This window comes from Salmo salar, chromosome 04 (genome assembly GCF_965601325.2).
Source record: "Salmo salar chromosome 04, fSalSal1, whole genome shotgun sequence".
NCBI lineage: Eukaryota > Metazoa > Chordata > Actinopteri > Salmoniformes > Salmonidae > Salmo > Salmo salar.
In genome coordinates this window covers 4,475,817-4,495,749 of record NC_138294.1, presented here as the reverse complement: position 1 = coordinate 4,495,749, position 19,933 = coordinate 4,475,817, and the positions used below count along the sequence as shown (strand labels likewise).

The 19,933-nt window shown below is 50.3% G+C and overlaps 1 protein-coding gene across 1 annotated transcript in view; it reads right to left on the bottom strand.

Annotated features, from left to right (window-relative positions):
* Positions 1–3,925: 3,925 nt before the first annotated feature.
* The window catches only part of LOC106594557 (uncharacterized), a 70,645-nt gene continuing 54,637 nt past the window's right edge, over positions 3,926–19,933 (bottom strand). Inside the window, exons 7-8 of the mRNA XM_082974020.1 lie at positions 5,048–10,614; positions 3,926–4,891 (exon numbers count right to left, since the gene is read on the bottom strand). Of these exons, the coding sequence (XP_082830146.1) occupies positions 4,884–4,891; positions 5,048–10,614 (5,575 nt within the window). The 3' untranslated portion in view covers positions 3,926–4,883. The remainder of the gene's footprint in view (positions 4,892–5,047; positions 10,615–19,933) is intronic.

The window sequence follows — 19,933 nt, the reverse complement described above, 5'->3', positions numbered from 1 at the left end:
GTACAGGGTTAATAACCTCTGGGGGGGTACAGGGTTAATAACCTCTGGGGGGGTACAGGGTTAATAACCTCTGGGGGGGTACAGGGTTAATAACCTCTGGGGGGGTACAGGGTTAATAACCTCTGGGGGGGGTACAGGGTTAATAACCTCTGGGGGGGTGTACAGGGTTAATAACCTCTGGGGGGGTACAGGGTTAATAACCTCTGGGGGGGGTACAGGGTTAATAACCTCTGGGGGGGTACAGGGTTAATAACCTCTGGGGGGGGTACAGGGTTAATAACCTCTGGGGGGGGTACAGGGTTAATAACCTCTGGGGTGGTACAGGGTTAATAACCTCTGGGGGGGTACAGGGTTAATAACCTCTGGGGGGGTTACAGGGTTAATAACCTCTGGGGGGGTGTACAGGGTTAATAACCTCTGGGGGGGTACAGGGTTAATAACCTCTGGGGGGGGGGGGTGTACAGGGTTAATAACCTCTGGGGGGGTGACAGGGTTAATAACCTCTGGGGGGGGTACAGGGTTAATAACCTCTGGGGGGGTACAGGGTTAATAACCTCTGGGGGGGGTACAGGGTTAATAACCTCTGGGGGGGGGTACAGGGTTAATAACCTCTGGGGGGGTACAGGGTTAATAACCTCTGGGGGGGTACAGGGTTAATAACCTCTGGGGGGGTTACAGGGTTAATAACCTCTGGGGGGGTACAGGGTTAATAACCTCTGGGGGGGGTACAGGGTTAATAACCTCTGGGGGGGTACAGGGTTAATAACCTCTGGGGGGGTACAGGGTTAATAACCTCTGGGGGGGGTACAGGGTTAATAACCTCTGGGGGGTGTACAGGGTTAATAACCTCTGGGGGGGTACAGGGTTAATAACCTCTGGGGGGGTACAGGGTTAATAACCTCTGGGGGGGTGTACAGGGTTAATAACCTCTGGGGGGGTGTACAGGGTTAATAACCTCTGGGGGGGGTACAGGGTTAATAACCTCTGGGGGGGGTACAGGGTTAATAAGGTCTGGGGGGGGTACAGGGTTAATAACCTCTGGGGGGGGGTACAGGGTTAATAAGGTCTGGGGGGGGTACAGGGTTAATAACCTCTGGGGGGGTGTACAGGGTTAATAACCTCTGGGGGGTACAGGGTTAATAACCTCTGGGGGGGTACAGGGTTAATAACCTCTGGGGGGGTGTACAGGGTTAATAACCTCTGGGGGGGTTAACAGGGTTAATAACCTCTGGGGGGGGTACAGGGTTAATAAGGTCTGGGGGGGCACAGGGTTAATAACCTCTGGGGGGGGGGTACAGGGTTAATAACCTCTGGGGGGGGGTGTACAGGGTTAATAACCTCTGGGGGGGTACAGGGTTAATAACCTCTGGGGGGGTGTACAGGGTTAATAACCTCTGGGGGGGGTACAGGGTTAATAACCTCTGGGGGGGGTACAGGGTTAATAACCTCTGGGGGGGGTGTACAGGGTTAATAACCTCTGGGGGTGTACAGGGTTAATAACCTCTGGGTGGGGTACAGGGTTAATAACCTCTGGGGGGGTTACAGGGTTAATAACCTCTGGGGGGGGTACAGGGTTAATAACCTCTGGGGGGGGGTACAGGGTTAATAACCTCTGGGGGGGTACAGGGTTAATAAGGTCTGGGGTAGGTACAGGGTTAATAACCTCTGGGGGGGTACAGGGTTAATAACCTCTGGGGGGGTTACAGGGTTAATAACCTCTGGGGGGTGTACAGGGTTAATAACCTCTGGGGGGGTACAGGGTTAATAACCTCTGGGGGGGCACAGGGTTAATAACCTCTGGGGGGGGGTGTACAGGGTTAATAACCTCTGGGGGGGTACAGGGTTAATAACCTCTGGGGGGGGTACAGGGTTAATAACCTCTGGGGGGGGTACAGGGTTAATAAGGTCTGGGGGGGTACAGGGTTAATAACCTCTGGGGGGGGTACAGGGTTAATAAGGTCTGGGGGGGTACAGGGTTAATAACCTCTGGGGGGGGTTAACAGGGTTAATAACCTCTGGGGGGTACAGGGTTAATAACCTCTGGGGGGTACAGGGTTAATAACCTCTGGGGGGGTGTACAGGGTTAATAACCTCTGGAGGGGTACAGGGTTAATAACCTCTGGGGGGGTACAGGGTTAATAACCTCTGGGGGGGTGTACAGGGTTAATAACCTCTGGGGGGGTGTACAGGGTTAATAACCTCTGGGGGGGGTACAGGGTTAATAAGGTCTGGGGGGGCACAGGGTTAATAACCTCTGGGGGGGGGTACAGGGTTAATAACCTCTGGGGGGGGTGTACAGGGTTAATAACCTCTGGGGGGGGTACAGGGTTAATAACCTCTGGGGGGGTGTACAGGGTTAATAACCTCTGGGGGGGGTACAGGGTTAATAACCTCTGGGGGGGGTACAGGGTTAATAACCTCTGGGGGGGGTGTACAGGGTTAATAACCTCTGGGGGTGTACAGGGTTAATAACCTCTGGGGTGGGGTACAGGGTTAATAACCTCTGGGGGGGGTACAGGGTTAATAACCTCTGGGGGGGTACAGGGTTAATAACCTCTGGGGGGGGGGTACAGGGTTAATAAGGTCTGATTTAACGTTCACACACAACAAGCAGGTCTGATCTCATTCACGTTTTATTCATTAATGCTCTGGGTGAAAACTTAAAACAGACAGACAGAAAAGCCCAAATATCAACAACAACAACAACAACAACAACAACAACATTGTTTTAAAAAGACAATAAAGGCCAGGATTTAAAAAGGCAACGTTACCCCGTTAGCACAGATCACATTAGCTTTAAAAATGTCAAGCACGCTAGAAGATAAATCCCCCGGCCCAAAGTTTAAAAAAAAAACATTCTCGACTACACAACGGTCCAAAAGTAGTGTACTACGTTGAGGATACAGTGTCCCTTAGAGATGAACCCGTAGCTTCTGGACACAGTCAATATGAAGTAGTAGGGTTTTAAAAGTCACAAATCGCACCTTGTTCTCTATATAGTGTGCTACTTTTGGACCGGAGCCGCTCTGGTAGTGCACTAAATAGGGCAGGAAGGGGGATTCAAACTGATTCCATGCAGGGCCCTAGTGTTCGACCTTTCAATTAAAAGACCGTGGCAACCAGGTGAAAAGGGGGGGGGGAGTTCGTTACTAATTAGTGACCTTTTTTAATTAAAATCAGGAAGGAAAAAAAGACTGCAGACACTCGACCCCTCCGTGTAATGAGTTTAATTAAAACTATAGGGGATATGTTGTTATTTAGGGGGCCGTGACTACGGCCCGGTCCAGCTCCAGTCTGCTGGTTGATTTGTTAGATCATGAGGTATGTTGTTTTGTAAGGGGGAGGGGATGGGAGGGAGGGGATGGGAGGGAGGGGATGGGAGGGAGGGGATGGGGGGGAGGGGATGGGAGGGAGGGGATGGGAGGGAGGGGATGGGGGGGAGGGGATGGGGGGGGAGGGGATGGGGGGGAGGGGATGGGAGGGAGGGGATGGGAGGGAGGGGATGGGAGGGGGGATGGGGGGAGGGGATGGGAGGGAGGGGATGGGGGGGAGGGGATGGGAGGAGGGGATGGGGGGGAGGGGATGGGAGTAGGGGATGGGAGGAGGGGATGGGGGGGAGGGGATGGGGAGGGAGGGGATGGGGGGGAGGGGATGGGGGGAGGGGATGTGGGGGGAGGGGATGGGGGGGAGGGGATGGGGAGGAGGGGATGGGGGGGAGGGGATGGGGGGGAGGGGATGGGGGGGGAGGGGATGGGAGGGAGGGGATGGGGGGGGAGGGGATGGGGAGGAGGGGATGGGGGGGAGGGGATGGGAGGAGGGGATGGGGGGGAGGGGATGGGGGGGAGGGGATGGGGAGGAGGGGATGGGGGGGAGGGGATGGGGGGGAGGGGATGGGGAGGAGGGGATGGGGGGGAGGGGATGGGGGGGAGGGGATGGGGGGGAGGGGATGGGGGGGAGGGGATGGGGGGGGAATCATGGCGCTGCTGCTTCTATAATGCAACAGACACACATTAACCTTCATACAAAATGGCTGCCGTGGCAAAGCATACTAAAAACCTAATTCAGTTCTTCCACCTTAACCACACCGAAGTGTCCCTCCGTCATGGATCTAACGTGGACTCGCGTTAGTAACATGGTGGCTACTCCCTCCCTTCCAAGCTGATGTTTACACTTATAATGTTTATAAATCCATGACAGGAAGTGCACACACATCAGGGAAGAGAGAATCAGACCCAAAGGGCACCCTATTCCCTATATAGTGCACTACTTTATACCAGAGCCCTATGGTACCCTATTCCCTATATAGTGCACTACTTTAGACCAGAGCCCTATGGCACCCTATTCCCTATACAGTGCACTACTTTTGACCTGAACATTATATGGCCCTGGTCTAAAATAGTGCCCTATATATATATATATATATAGGGAATAGGGTGCCATTGGAGATGAAGACTCAAGAGTTGAAGTCTGAATGTGTACTCTCCCAACGGGCAATCCAGGCTCATTACAACAGAACTTGACGGGTTGGTAGTTGTATCAGACAATACAGAAGAAGAAAGTTAAAAGTTTGTGTCAAAGTTTAAAACAAACATTCTGTACAAATCTATCCACAGTTTGGTTTTTTGTGTTTTTAAAGCAGTGGGACGGAGGAGGAGGGGGGAGGAGGGGGACACGGGACTGAATAGTTTAAAAATAGTGCAACGTCAAGCTTCTTTCTTGGTTAAAACTTTTTATCCTTCTGCTACATAATACCCGAGGGACAGTCTTGAAGGCACCATGGTTGTTTACACGCCGGTCACCGTTGGAGACGGAGGGAGGAGCGTCCCCAATACGGTTACAACACGGTCACCGTGGAGACGGGACGGAGGGGGGGGGGGGGACAGTCAGGTTCCTGCAGAGATGAGGGGAGAGTAGAATGTTTGCGATTAAAAACAATGGATTTGTACCTGTACAACATACGGAGCCAGATTTAAGGGTATTTCTATACTAAAATCGGCTACGTGACTGTCAGAATGTACAGGAAACAACAGGAAGTTAAAGTCATTACCCAGTATAAAGTCACGCCACCGCGGCCCGGTCAGGCCCCTCCCACGCGATTTTCTCATGACTTTCGTTGGCGGCGGGGTCGGTGATTGGCTCGTGGCTTTCGTTGGAGGCGGGGTCGGTGATTGGCTCGTGACTTTCGTTGGCGGCGGGGTCGGTGATTGGCTCGTGGCTTTCGTTGGCGGCGGGGTCGGTGATTGGCTCGTGGCTTTCGTTGGCGGTGGCGGGGTCGGTGATTGGCTCGTGGCTTTCCCTGAATTTTTCTGTTTGCCTCTCCTGTTCCCGGCTCGGACCCGGTTGTGCTCCTGAACCATCGCCTCCTGCGGCGAACCGCTAGACTCCTTCCAGGGAACTCTCCTCTTCCTTCTCTCAGTTTTCACAGCTTTGTCGTACTCGTCCCTCCTCTCCTCCTGTCTGGTCTCGTCGGGGCAGTATGTGTCGTCTAGATTGACGGTGCAGACGTCCCACTCGTCCTCAACGGTGGACTCTGTGTCGGGGGAGTTGATCTTCTTGAGAAACACGCAACACTCCTTCAGAGTCTCTGGACTCCAGGCTTTAGAGCTGAGACGCTGCTGTTTGGTGAGGCCTGTCAGCTGGTCGGGGCTGCAGGGCTGACTGGTGTCCGAGGAGGCAGGTAGACAGTGGTGATGTGGAGAAGAGGTGAGCTCCTCCCTGGGCTGAGCAGAAGGGCAGACCTGGTCAGGTGAATTGCCTACCTCCACCAGGCTTCTCCTCCAGATCGCCTGGTTGTACCTCAGCCTGTTGGGCCGCTTGGCTCTGAGGGTCCAGGTGAGGAACTTTTCTCTGACTCTGAGCAGAGTGGTTCTGTACGTCCCGAGGGCCCTGATCTTCCTCCATGGAGCTCTGAGACGCAGCCCGCCTGACGCCGGCCTCGCAGTGAACAGACGCCGCCTGGCATTCAGCTCTTTTCCACGTCGGAGCCGTTCCTGGGCTAGACGGAGCTGGGCGGGGCTCTTCGGCACAGCTTTGGCAAACTTCTTGATGTGTTTGCGTAGTCGCATGGTCTGCGGGCTGGGAAAGACGCTCCCCCTGCTGGCGGTCCGGGGGTAGTGAAGGAGCTCATAGGGGTTTCGGGAGCTGGTCTTCTTCACAATGCCCAGAGACTGAGTCTCAGTGGTCTGCATGAACCAGGATGCCAGCCTCTCCACGCTGCAGCGCTGGTCAAACAGCAGCCGCACCGCCGACCCAACCTCTGGCTTCCAGGAGGACAAAGAGTCATCGTCGAGTTTCTGCTTGGCGGACGTGATCGTCCCCGTCCTGGTGGTGTGGGTGGTAGTGGCTGCGGAAGTGACCCAGCTGTGGGATATGAGGCGGATCCTGCGAGCCAGCTCTTGGTTCAGGCTGTCCTGGTCGGAGGAGACGGGCCACCACCTCAACGCCTCGCTGGAGCTGGCCGGGAAAATGGAGTCTACCGAAACCCCCGCCACCTGGCTCAGGTCCTCACACAACAGCCCTCCTCTTCCCTCGCTCTTCCTCTCCTCCTTCCCAGACAGCAGCTCCTCCTGCCCTGGGGTGTCCTCTCCTCCCTCCTCCTTCCTCCTGCGATGGCTGCCCTTGCTGCTGGCCCTGTTGATCAGTAGCTGTCTGGATCGGCGCAGCAGGGCGGTACTGTGGCTCAGGGACCTAGAGGTGGAGGTGGCTACAGAGTGAAGCAGGTACACTGAAGGCTTCCTCACCCTCACAGAGTGACGCACCGCCAACAGAGGAGGAGTCTGGGTCTGTCGCTCCCTCTCTCCATCCTTGGACTCTGTCGTTCTCTCGGTCTGCATCCGAGTGTCGTCGTCACTAGATGGTGTGCTGCTGATTTTCCTGGGCTCTTTGGAAGGCTGGGGTTCAGGAAGGAGGGCTTTCCACTGACAGAGCTTCTCCGGAGATTTCCTGGCTGCGTCCCGGTTCATGTGGATCTTGCGTTTCCCCGGCGACCTGGTGGTGACGGTAACGGAGATTCCGGAGATCTTGACCTTGGCGGGTCTCCCTGGACGACGCATGGCCGCGGTACACTGCAGCTTCTGGCACTTGATAATGTTGCTGCTGTTGCTGGCGTGGGGAGCGAACCTCTTCTCCTTCACCGGTCTGACAAAGTTCAGATCCATCAGCTGCTCTGTAGCCTGGAGACAAGCAGCCTCCTCCGACACGGTCCTCTTGGTCCTGTGGGAGCGTCCGTACACCACGGTGATCTTCAGGTTCCTGTTGGCTGGGTCTCTCTCCTCGTTGCCCACCTCCCCGGTACTGCAGCCTAAGGGAACTCCACCGGACCGGTCCTGACCCCCCTGCCTGGAGCCACAGCTCGGCTCTACACCCCTTTGCTTGGGCGGGCGGCCGATCGGCCTCTTGGCCCTCTTCTCCAGCTGGGGGCCCAGCTTCTTGGGACGTCCCGGACGTCTCTTCGTGGGGGTGGTTTCACGAAAAGGAGGCGGGCCATCTCCGTTCTGGGATCCGGGGGAACGTTTTGGCGGGCTACCCCCCTCTCCTCTCGTCGTTCCACACAGCTTTGGTGATGACGATACGGTGTTCTTGGGTGGACTCCTGGTTTTAAGCGGACTCCTGGTTTTAAGCTGGGGGGGACTCCTGGTCTGGGGGGGACTCCTGGTCTGGGGGGGACTCCTGGTTTTAGGTGGATTGTGAGTCTTCTCTGGGGTCTTCTCTGGACTTCCAGCCCACGATGACTCCTCACAGGGGTCAAAGGTCTCCTGTCCATGCCAGCTGGATCCTGGTGCAGCCGCCTTCAGGGTGTACCTCACCCCCTCTTCACCCACTACTGCAGACACAAACATCAGCTTGATAGGGCTGGTGTACTGAGATTGCTCTGTGTGGACCTCACCCTCTGACCTGAAGGCTGTCTGAGGGCTCGCTGGTTGGGACCGGGAGTCTGGGTGCTGACCCTGGGGTTGGGCTGGGGAGGAGCGTAAGCGCCCAAAAGGTTTGGCTGCTCTGAGCCTAACATCTGCCCTGTTCCGGGAGCGGTGTTTACGGGGACTCTGCTGCTCAGAGGAAGATGCAGTGACGGGAATCACCTGACCTCGTCTCTGTGACTCACGGTCTGAACTCTGACCTCCTGCTGTTGATCTACAGCCTCTGTCTCCTCTCCTCTCCTGACTGACAACCTCAGGACTGGATGCCAGCGGTAATTCTTCTTCTCTTGCTTCGCCCAACCCCTCAGCCGTGTCTGTGGCCGAGGATTGGGAGTCTGTGTGATTGGTGTTGGGGGCATTTAGTGGTGGCCGATCCTTTGGCGTCCTCTGGGCGGAGAAGATTCTCTCTGAGAAACAGGCAGCAGAATACATCATCCTGGGCTCTGTGACGTAGGAGGAGAACCGCTGGGGAGGGACGATATTCCTCCTGGACCTCCCAGCCTCGCTGCTCCTCCTCACCACCACCACCTTGCTGCTGCTGCCTGGCTGGGACCTCTTGCCTCTCCCGGTTCTGCAGGGGTGGGAAGGGCTATTCCTGGCTGACACTCTGCTACTGTCCTTGCTGCAGCCTGCTGTTTCTGCTGTCTCCTCCTCTTCCTCTCTACTCCTCTCAGGAAGACAGGTGCTGCTGGTACTACCTGGTGACTCCTCCTGTCTCCTCCTCTTCTCTGGGAGGTCATTCCTACTGCTGTCCTGACAGGTGATGTTCCAGCTCTCTGGTTTGTGTTGGTCCTCCTGCGGGTGACTCTGTTGTGTAGAGGAGAGGACTGGGGGTTTCTCCATCTCCTCCTTCACGCCCACTATATCCTTCGTAACTCTCACTGGACCTGCCTCCTCTGCTGTCACCCTCTCCGTCTCTCCCTCCTTCACCCTCTCCGTCCCTCCCTCCTTCACCCTCTCCGTCCCTCCCTCCTTCACCCTCTCCGTCTCTCCCTCCTCCACTCTACCCGTCTCTCCCTCCTTCACCCTCTCCGTCCCTCCCTCCTTCACCCTCTCCGTCCCTCCCTCCTTCACCCTCTCCGTCTCTCCCTCCTTCACCCTCTCCGTCTCTCCCTCCTTCACCCTCTCCGTCCCTCCCTCCTTCACCCTCTCCGTCTCTCCCTCCTTCACCCTCTCCGTCTCTCCCTCCTTCACCCTCTCCGTCCCTCCCTCCTTCACCCTCTCCGTCTCTCCCTCCTTCACCCTCTCCGTCTCTCCCTCCTTCACCCTCTCCGTCCCTCCCTCCTCCACTCTACCCGTCTCTCCCCCCTCCTCTGTGATTCTGTCCATCTCGGCTGTAACAGGGGTTGGTTCAGGTGAGGAGCAGGTAGAAAAGGGCTTGGCACTGCGGCTCTTGTTCTTCCCTAGCGACAGCCTCCTGCCCAGCGATTGGTTCAGCCTGGCCAGCTCCCGTTTGATTAGCACGGTCTGGCGCCGGGTGGACGACTGGTCGGGCAAAGTCGTCATGGCAGCCAGGGCCTCCTGTCGCCGCCGGGAACGTGTCCGAGGTGGCCGGCTCTCGTCGTTGTCGTGGTGATGCAACATGTCGTTTAGGCTGTAGTCGCCGCCGCCGCCGCCCGTGTTCAGAACGGTGGTGATGATCTCACTCAGGTGGGCGTCGGCCCGGGACTCTGCCACGTGCCGATTGGCCGAGGTCGTCAGGTGGGGATCCTTCTCCTGGGGTCTGATTGTTTTTAGTTTGTCACTGAATCGCTCCACCAGGTCCTGCTGCTCCCTGTCCTCGCCCACCTCCCCACCACACCCAGCCTCCTCCTCTTTTTCCCCCTCCTGCTGCTGCTGCTGCTGCAGCAGAAGAGAGGGAGGCTTGTCTTCCTCCTTTCCGTCCATGTCTGAGGGGATGGGGGAGAGAGGGGGAGGAGAGGGGGTGCGGGATGGCTCTCTCTTGAGGACAGGGCACTCGCTTCCTCCTCCCGCTCTTCCTCCTCCTCCCTGGGCTGTGCGTCTGACCGGGGCCAGGTAGGTGTGTTCTGAGCAGCAGGAGGCGCAGGGCTGGGGGTGAGGGTGGGGGTTGGAGCAGGGCTGGGGGTGAGGGTGAGGGTTGGAGCAGGGCTGGGGGTGGGAGCAACAGACAGAGGCCACGGGACAGACCGAGGGGTTAGGGTACAGAGCGGAGGATGAAAGAGAAGGGGAGGAGGTGAAAGTGCAGAGAGAAGAGGAAGAGCGAACCCCAGTGGTAATGTGTCCCAGGGATAGGCTCTGGCAGGACAGGCAGTGGAGGCTCTGAAGACAGAAACAGACAGGAGGCAGCCTGCAGCGCTGCACACAGCAACAGCCTGGACCGCCTGGTGTCTTCCAGTCAGTCTGCTGACGAGTGGCTCCGGTGGCACTACGGCTCCAACAGTCAGTAAAAGAAGGAGGAGGAGGAGGAGAGGAAGTGTCGTCCTGTTGTTTGGCCACCAGGTGGCCGCAGAGAGGGTCTGGGGGCGGGACGAGACGGCGATGTGCGTCCCTGTAGGCCAACGATAGACGGTGCTGCTGGTGGGCGAGCCTCAGGATTCGCTGGAGCAGAGAGCGATGGGCGGGGCATAAAGAGGAGCGGACCGCCTCCAGAGCAGAGCTCCTCCCACTTGGGGCATCGGGCATCCCAGCGTCCTCTGCTTCCCTCTGGGGCTCATCCGTAACCGTGGGCAACAGGGAGCTAGAGATAGACAGGGGATAGGAAAAAAACAAATCTTTATTTAATTAAAAAAAGGAACCATTTCATTAAATTCACAAACTAAACCGAAGGACTCATTCATATGAAGATTCATAAACACCACAGAAACAATGACCAGAAGTCTGTCTGTTCAACAGAACCGGTTTATTAACTGTCAACAACACTAACAGACTGTCAACAACACGAACAGATGTCAACAACACTAACCCACCAGAACAGATGGTCAACAACACCAACAGATGGTCAACAACACGAACAGATGGTCAACAACACTAACAGATGGTCAACAACACGAACAGATGGTCAACAACACGAACAGATGGTCAACAACACGAACAGATGGTCAACAACACGAACAGAGGGCCAACAACACTAACAGATGGTCAACAACACTAACAGATGGTCAACAACACTAACAGATGGTCAACAACACGAACAGATGGTCAACAACACGAACAGATGGTCAACAACACGAACAGATGGTCAACAACACGAACAGATGGTCAACAACACTAACAGATGGTCAACAACACTAACAGATGGTCAACAACACGAACAGATGGTCAACAACACGAACAGATGGTCAACAACACGAACAGATGGTCAACAACACTAACAGATGGTCAACAACACTAACAGATGGTCAACAACACTAACAGATGGTCAACAACACTAACAGATGGTCAACAACACTAACAGATGGTCAACAACACGAACAGATGGTCAACAACACTAACAGATGGTCAACAACACTAACAGATGGTCAACAACACGAACAGATGGTCAACAACACTAACAGATGGTCAACAACACGAACAGATGGTCAACAACACGAACAGATGGTCAACAACACTAACAGATGGTCAACAACACTAACAGATGGTCAACAACACGAACAGATGGTCAACAACACGAACAGATGGTCAACAACACTAACAGATGGTCAACAACACTAACAGATGGTCAACAACACTAACAGATGGTCAACAACACGAACAGATGGTCAACAACACTAACAGATGGTCAACAACACGAACAGATGGTCAACAACACGAACAGATGGTCAACAACACTAACAGATGGTCAACAACACTAACAGATGGTCAACAACACGAACAGATGGTCAACAACACTAACAGATGGTCAACAACACGAACAGATGGTCAACAACACTAACAGATGGTCAACAACACTAACAGATGGTCAACAACACGAACAGATGGTCAACAACACGAACAGATGGTCAACAACACGAACAGATGGTCAACAACACTAACAGATGGTCAACAACACTAACAGATGGTCAACAACACGAACAGATGGTCAACAACACGAACAGATGGTCAACAACACTAACAGATGGTCAACAACACTAACAGATGGTCAACAACACTAACAGATGGTCAACAACACGAACAGATGGTCAACAACACTAACAGATGGTCAACAACACTAACAGATGGTCAACAACACGAACAGATGGTCAACAACACTAACAGATGGTCAACAACACTAACAGATGGTCAACAACACTAACAGATGGTCAACAACACTAACAGATGGTCAACAACACTAACAGATGGTCAACAACACGAACAGATGGTCAACAACACTAACAGATGGTCAACAACACTAACCCACCAGAACAGATGGTCAACAACACGAACAGATGGTCAACAACACGAACAGATGGTCAACAACACGAACAGATGGTCAACAACACTAACAGATGGTCAACAACACTAACAGATGGTCAACAACACTAACAGATGGTCAACAACACGAACAGATGGTCAACAACACGAACAGATGGTCAACAACACGAACAGATGGTCAACAACACTAACAGATGGTCAACAACACGAACAGATGGTCAACAACACTAACAGATGGTCAACAACACGAACAGATGGTCAACAACACGAACAGATGGTCAACAACACTAACAGATGGTCAACAACACTAACAGATGGTCAACAACACTAACAGATGGTCAACAACACGAACAGATGGTCAACAACACTAACAGATGGTCAACAACACGAACAGATGGTCAACAACACTAACAGATGGTCAACAACACTAACAGATGGTCAACAACACGAACAGATGGTCAACAACACTAACAGATGGTCAACAACACGAACAGATGGTCAACAACACGAACAGATGGTCAACAACACTAACAGATGGTCAACAACACGAACAGATGGTCAACAACACTAACAGATGGTCAACAACACGAACAGATGGTCAACAACACTAACAGATGGTCAACAACACTAACAGATGGTCAACAACACAACAGATGGTCAACAACACTAACAGATGGTCAACAACACGAACAGATGGTCAACAACACGAACAGATGGTCAACAACACGAACAGACTGGTCAACAACACTAACAGATGGTCAACAACACGAACAGATGGTCAACAACACTAACAGATGGTCAACAACACGAACAGATGGTCAACAACACTAACAGATGGTCAACAACACGAACAGATGGTCAACAACACTAACAGATGGTCAACAACACGAACAGACTGTCAACAACACTAACAGATGGTCAACAACACTAACAGATGGTCAACAACACGAACAGATGGTCAACAACACTAACAGATGGTCAACAACACGAACAGACTGTCAACAACACGAACAGACTGTCAACAACACTAACCCACCAGAACAGATGGTCAACAACACGAACAGATGGTCAACAACACGAACAGATGGTCAACAACACTAACAGATGGTCAACAACACGAACAGATGGTCAACAACACGAACAGATGGTCAACAACACTAACAGATGGTCAACAACACTAACAGATGGTCAACAACACTAACCCACCGAACAGATGGTCAACAACACGAACAGATGGTCAACAACACGAACAGATGGTCAACAACACTAACAGATGGTCAACAACACTGAACAGATGGTCAACAACACTAACAGATGGTCAACAACACGAACAGATGGTCAACAACACTAACAGATGGTCAACAACACGAACAGATGGTCAACAACACTAACAGATGGTCAACAACACGAACAGATGGTCAACAACACTAACAGATGGTCAACAACACGAACAGATGGTCAACAACACGAACAGATGGTCAACAACACTAACAGATGGTCAACAACACTAACAGACTGTCAACAACACTAACCCACCAGAACAGATGGTCAACAACACGAACAGATGGTCAACAACACGAACAGACTGTCAACAACACTAACAGACTGTCAACAACATGAACAGATGGTCAACAACACTAACAGATGGTCAACAACACGAACAGATGGTCAACAACACTAACAGATGGTCAACAACACGAACAGATGGTCAACAACACTAACAGATGGTCAACAACACGAACAGACTGTCAACAACACTAACAGATGGTCAACAACACTAACAGATGGTCAACAACACGAACAGATGGTCAACAACACTAACAGATGGTCAACAACACGAACAGACTGGTCAACAACACGAACAGACTGTCAACAACACTAACCCACCAGAACAGATGGTCAACAACACGAACAGACGGTCAACAACACGAACAGACTGTCAACAACACTAACAGATGGTCAACAACACGAACAGATGGTCAACAACACGAACAGATGGTCAACTACACTAACAGATGGTCAACAACACTAACAGACTGTCAACAACACGAACAGACTGTCAACAACACGAACAGACTGTCAACAACACGAACAGATGGTCAACAACACGAACAGATGGTCAACAACACGAACAGATGGTCAACAACACGAACAGATGGTCAACAACACGAACAGATGGTCAACAACACGAACAGATGGTCAACAACACGAACAGATGGTCAACAACACGAACAGATGGTCAACAACACTAACAGATGGTCAACAACACGAACAGATGGTCAACAACACTAACAGATGGTCAACAACACGAACAGATGGTCAACAACACGAACAGATGGTCAACAACACGAACAGATGGTCAACAACACGAACAGATGGTCAACAACACTAACAGATGGTCAACAACACTAACAGATGTCAACAACACGAACAGATGGTCAACAACACGAACAGATGGTCAACAACACTAACAGATGGTCAACAACACTAACAGATGGTCAACAACACTAACAGACTGTCAACAACACGAACAGATGGTCAACAACACTAACAGACTGTCAACAACACGAACAGACGGTCAACAACACTAACAGACTGTCAACAACACGAACAGACGGTCAACAACACGAACAGAAGGTCAAGAACACGAACAGACGGTCAACAACACGAACAGATGGTCAACAACACGAACAGATGGTCAACAACACTAACAGACTGTCAACAACACGAACAGATGGTCAACAACACTAACCCACCAGAACAGATGGTCAACAACACGAACAGATGGTCAACAACATGAACAGACTGTCAACAACACTAACCCACCAGAACAGATGGTCAACAACACGAACAGATGGTCAACAACACTAACAGACTGTCAACAACACGAACAAACGGTCAACAACACGAACAGACGGTCAACAACACTAACAGACTGTCAACAACACGAACAGATGTCAACAACACGAACAGATGGTCAACAACACGAACAGATGGTCAACAACACGAACAGAAGGTCAACACCACGAACAGATGGTCAACAACACGAACAGATGGTCAACAACACGAACAGAAGGTCAACACCACGAACAGATGGTCAACAACACGAACAGATGGTCAACAACACGAACAGATGGTCAACAACATGAACAGATGGTCAACAACACTAACAGATGGTCAACAACACGAACAGACTGTCAACAACACGAACAGACTGTCAACAACACGAACAGACTGTCAACAACACGAACAGATGGTCAACAACACGAACAGATGGTCAACAACACTAACAGATGGTCAACAACACTAACAGATGGTCAACAACACGAACAGACTGTCAACAACACGAACAGATGGTCAACAACACGAACAGATGGTCAACAACACTAACAGATGGTCAACAACACTAACAGATGGTCAACAACACGAACAGACTGTCAACAACACGAACAGATGGTCAACAACACGAACAGACTGTCAACAACACGAACAGATGGTCAACAACACGAACAGATGGTCAACAACACGAACAGATGGTCAACAACACGAACAGATGGTCAACAACACTAACCCACCAGAACAGATGGTCAACAACACGAACAGACGGTCAACAACACGAACAGACTGTCAACAACACTAACAGATGGTCAACAACACGAACAGACTGTCAACAACACGAACAGATGGTCAACAACACGAACAGATGGTCAACAACACGAACAGATGGTCAACTACACTAACAGATGGTCAACAACACGAACAGACTGTCAACAACACGAACAGATGGTCAACAACACGAACAGATGGTCAACAACACTAACAGATGGTCAACAACACTAACAGATGGTCAACAACACGAACAGACTGTCAACAACACGAACAGATGGTCAACAACACGAACAGACTGTCAACAACACGAACAGATGGTCAACAACACGAACAGATGGTCAACAACACGAACAGATGGTCAACTACACTAACAGATGGTCAACAACACGAACAGACTGGTCAACAACACGAACAGATGGTCAACAACACTAACAGACTGTCAACAACACGAACAGATGGTCAACAACACTAACAGATGGTCAACAACACGAACAGATGGTCAACAACACTAACAGATGGTCAACAACACGAACAGATGGTCAACAACACGAACAGATGGTCAACAACACGAACAGATGGTCAACAACACGAACAGATGGTCAACAACACTAACAGATGGTCAACAACACTAACAGACTGTCAACAACACGAACAGATGGTCAACAACACTAACAGATGGTCAACAACACTAACAGATGGTCAACAACACTAACAGACTGTCAACAACACGAACAGATGGTCAACAACACTAACAGACTGTCAACAACACGAACAGACGGTCAACAACACTAACAGACTGTCAACAACACGAACAGACGGTCAACAACACGAACAGAAGGTCAAGAACACGAACAGACGGTCAACAACACGAACAGATGGTCAACAACACGAACAGATGGTCAACAACACTAACAGACTGTCAACAACACGAACAGATGGTCAACAACACTAACCCACCAGAACAGATGGTCAACAACACGAACAGATGGTCAACAACATGAACAGACTGTCAACAACACTAACCCACCAGAACAGATGGTCAACAACACGAACAGATGGTCAACAACACTAACAGACTGTCAACAACACGAACAAACGGTCAACAACACGAACAGACGGTCAACAACACTAACAGACTGTCAACAACACGAACAGATGGTCAACAACACGAACAGATGGTCAACAACACGAACAGAAGGTCAACACCACGAACAGATGGTCAACAACACGAACAGATGGTCAACAACACGAACAGAAGGTCAACACCACGAACAGATGGTCAACAACACGAACAGATGGTCAACAACACGAACAGATGGTCAACAACACGAACAGATGGTCAACAACACTAACAGATGGTCAACAACACGAACAGACTGTCAACAACACGAACAGACTGTCAACAACACGAACAGACTGTCAACAACACGAACAGATGGTCAACAACACGAACAGATGGTCAACAACACGAACAGATGGTCAACAACACTAACAGATGGTCAACAACACTAACAGATGGTCAACAACACGAACAGACTGTCAACAACACGAACAGATGGTCAACAACACGAACAGATGGTCAACAACACTAACAGATGGTCAACAACACTAACAGATGGTCAACAACACGAACAGACTGTCAACAACACGAACAGATGGTCAACAACACGAACAGACTGTCAACAACACGAACAGATGGTCAACAACACGAACAGATGGTCAACAACACGAACAGATGGTCAACAACACGAACAGATGGTCAACAACACTAACCCACCAGAACAGATGGTCAACAACACGAACAGATGGTCAACAACACGAACAGACTGTCAACAACACGAACAGATGGTCAACAACACTAACAGATGGTCAACAACACGAACAGATGGTCAACAACACGAACAGATGGTCAACAACACGAACAGATGGTCAACAACACGAACAGATGGTCAACAACACGAACAGATGGTCAACAACACTAACAGATGGTCAACAACACGAACAGATGGTCAACAACACGAACAGATGGTCAACAACACGAACCCACCAGAACAGTCAACAACACTAATACGGGGCGGCAGGTAGCCTAGTGGTTAGAGGAGGAGGCAGGTAGCCTAGTGGTTAGAGGAGGAGGCAGGTAGCCTAGTGGTTAGAGGAGGAGGCAGGTAGCCTAGTGGTTAGAGGAGGAGGCGGGTAGCCTAGTGGTTAGAGGAGGAGGCAGGTAGCCTAGTGGTTAGAGGAGGAGGCAGGTAGCCTAGTGGTTAGAGGAGGAGGCAGGTAGCCTAGTGGTTAGAGGAGGCAGGTAGCCTAGTGGTTAGAGGAGGAGGCAGGTAGCCTAGTGGTTAGAGGAGGAGGCAGGTAGCCTAGTGGTTAGAGGAGGAGGCAGGTAGCCTAGTGGTTAGAGGAGGAGGCAGGTAGCCTAGTGGTTAGAGGAGGAGGCAGGTAGCCTAGTGGTTAGAGGAGGCAGGTAGCCTAGTGGTTCGAGTATTGGACCAGTAACCGAAAGGTTGCAAGATCGAATCCCCGAGCTGACAAAATAAAATCTGTCGTTCTGCCCCCTGAACAAGGCAGTTAAACCCCACTGTTCCCCCGGTAACACCGTCATTGTAAATAAGAATTTGTTCTTAACTGACTTGCCTCGTTAAATAAAAAAATCTGTCATTTAAAAAAAATATACTTAAGTATCAAAAGTAAAAGTATAAATAATTTCAAATTCCTTATATTAAGCAAAGCAGACGTCACATTTCTCTATGTGTATTTCCAGATAGCCAGAGGCACACTGACAACACTCTGACATCATTTACAAACAATGCAGCTGTGTTTAATGAGTCCGCCAGATCACAGGCAGAGATAACCACGGATTCGTGATGAGTGTGTGAATCGGACCATTTTCCTGTCCTGCTAATAAACATTATAGGTGCCACTTTATATGTTTTCATACCCTACATTACTCATCTCATATGTATTATACTGTACTCTATACCATCTACTGCATCTTGCCTATGCCGTTCGGCCATCGCTCATCCATATATTTATATTGTACATATTCTCATTCATTCCTTTACACTTGTGTGTGTACAAGGTAGTTTTAGTCATTTAGCAGACGCTCTTATCCAGAGAGACTTACAGTAGTGAATACATACATTTCATACATATATTTATATGTAGTTGTTGTGGAATTGTTAGATTACTTGTTAGATATTACTGCACAGTCGGAACTAGAAGCACAAGCATTTCACTACACTCGCAATTATCATCTGCTAACCATGTGACCAATTAACACCTGCTAACCATGTGACCAATTAACACCTGCTAACCATGTGTTATGTGACCAATAAATGTGATTTGATTCGATTTAAAATGTAGAGTACTTTTGTGTGTCAGAGAAAATGTACGGAGTACAAATTACATTATTTTCTTGAGGAATGTAGTGAAGTAAAAGTTGTCCAAAATATAAAATAGTTTAAAGTACAGATACCCCCCCCAAAAAAAAAACACAAGTAAAAATACTTTAAAATACTACTGAAGTACTGCGAGAGTACCAGCTTCTTCCCCGATTCAGTCAACATCACCTCCTAGTGGTCTAAATGTGGCAAGTACTGGAGACAATAAATACAATTATTAATATTACATTTAAAATCGCCGACTCATGCATTTAGAACAGAACAACACGTTTCACATTGCATCAAAGTGCCTCTTTACATATTTTTTTAATTTATTTTTTTAAACAGAATCAATCAAAAAAAATATTTAAAAAATAAAAATCACAGACCTGAAACAAAATGTAGAAAGAAAAACGATTTCCGAGCAGCAACACTAAACGCTTCACGACAATAATTAAACATTTATAATTTATAGTCCAATCGATGTAAGCATAAAATAACCGACTGATTTCTGTTCAAGTATTTTTTATTTTTTAAAGATATATAGTAGAACCTAGTCCGAGTTTGGGTCGGTCAGTGTAACCATGGTAATACTGCTGTAGAACCTAGTCCGAGTTTGGGTCGGTCAGTGTAACCATGGTAATACTGCAGTAA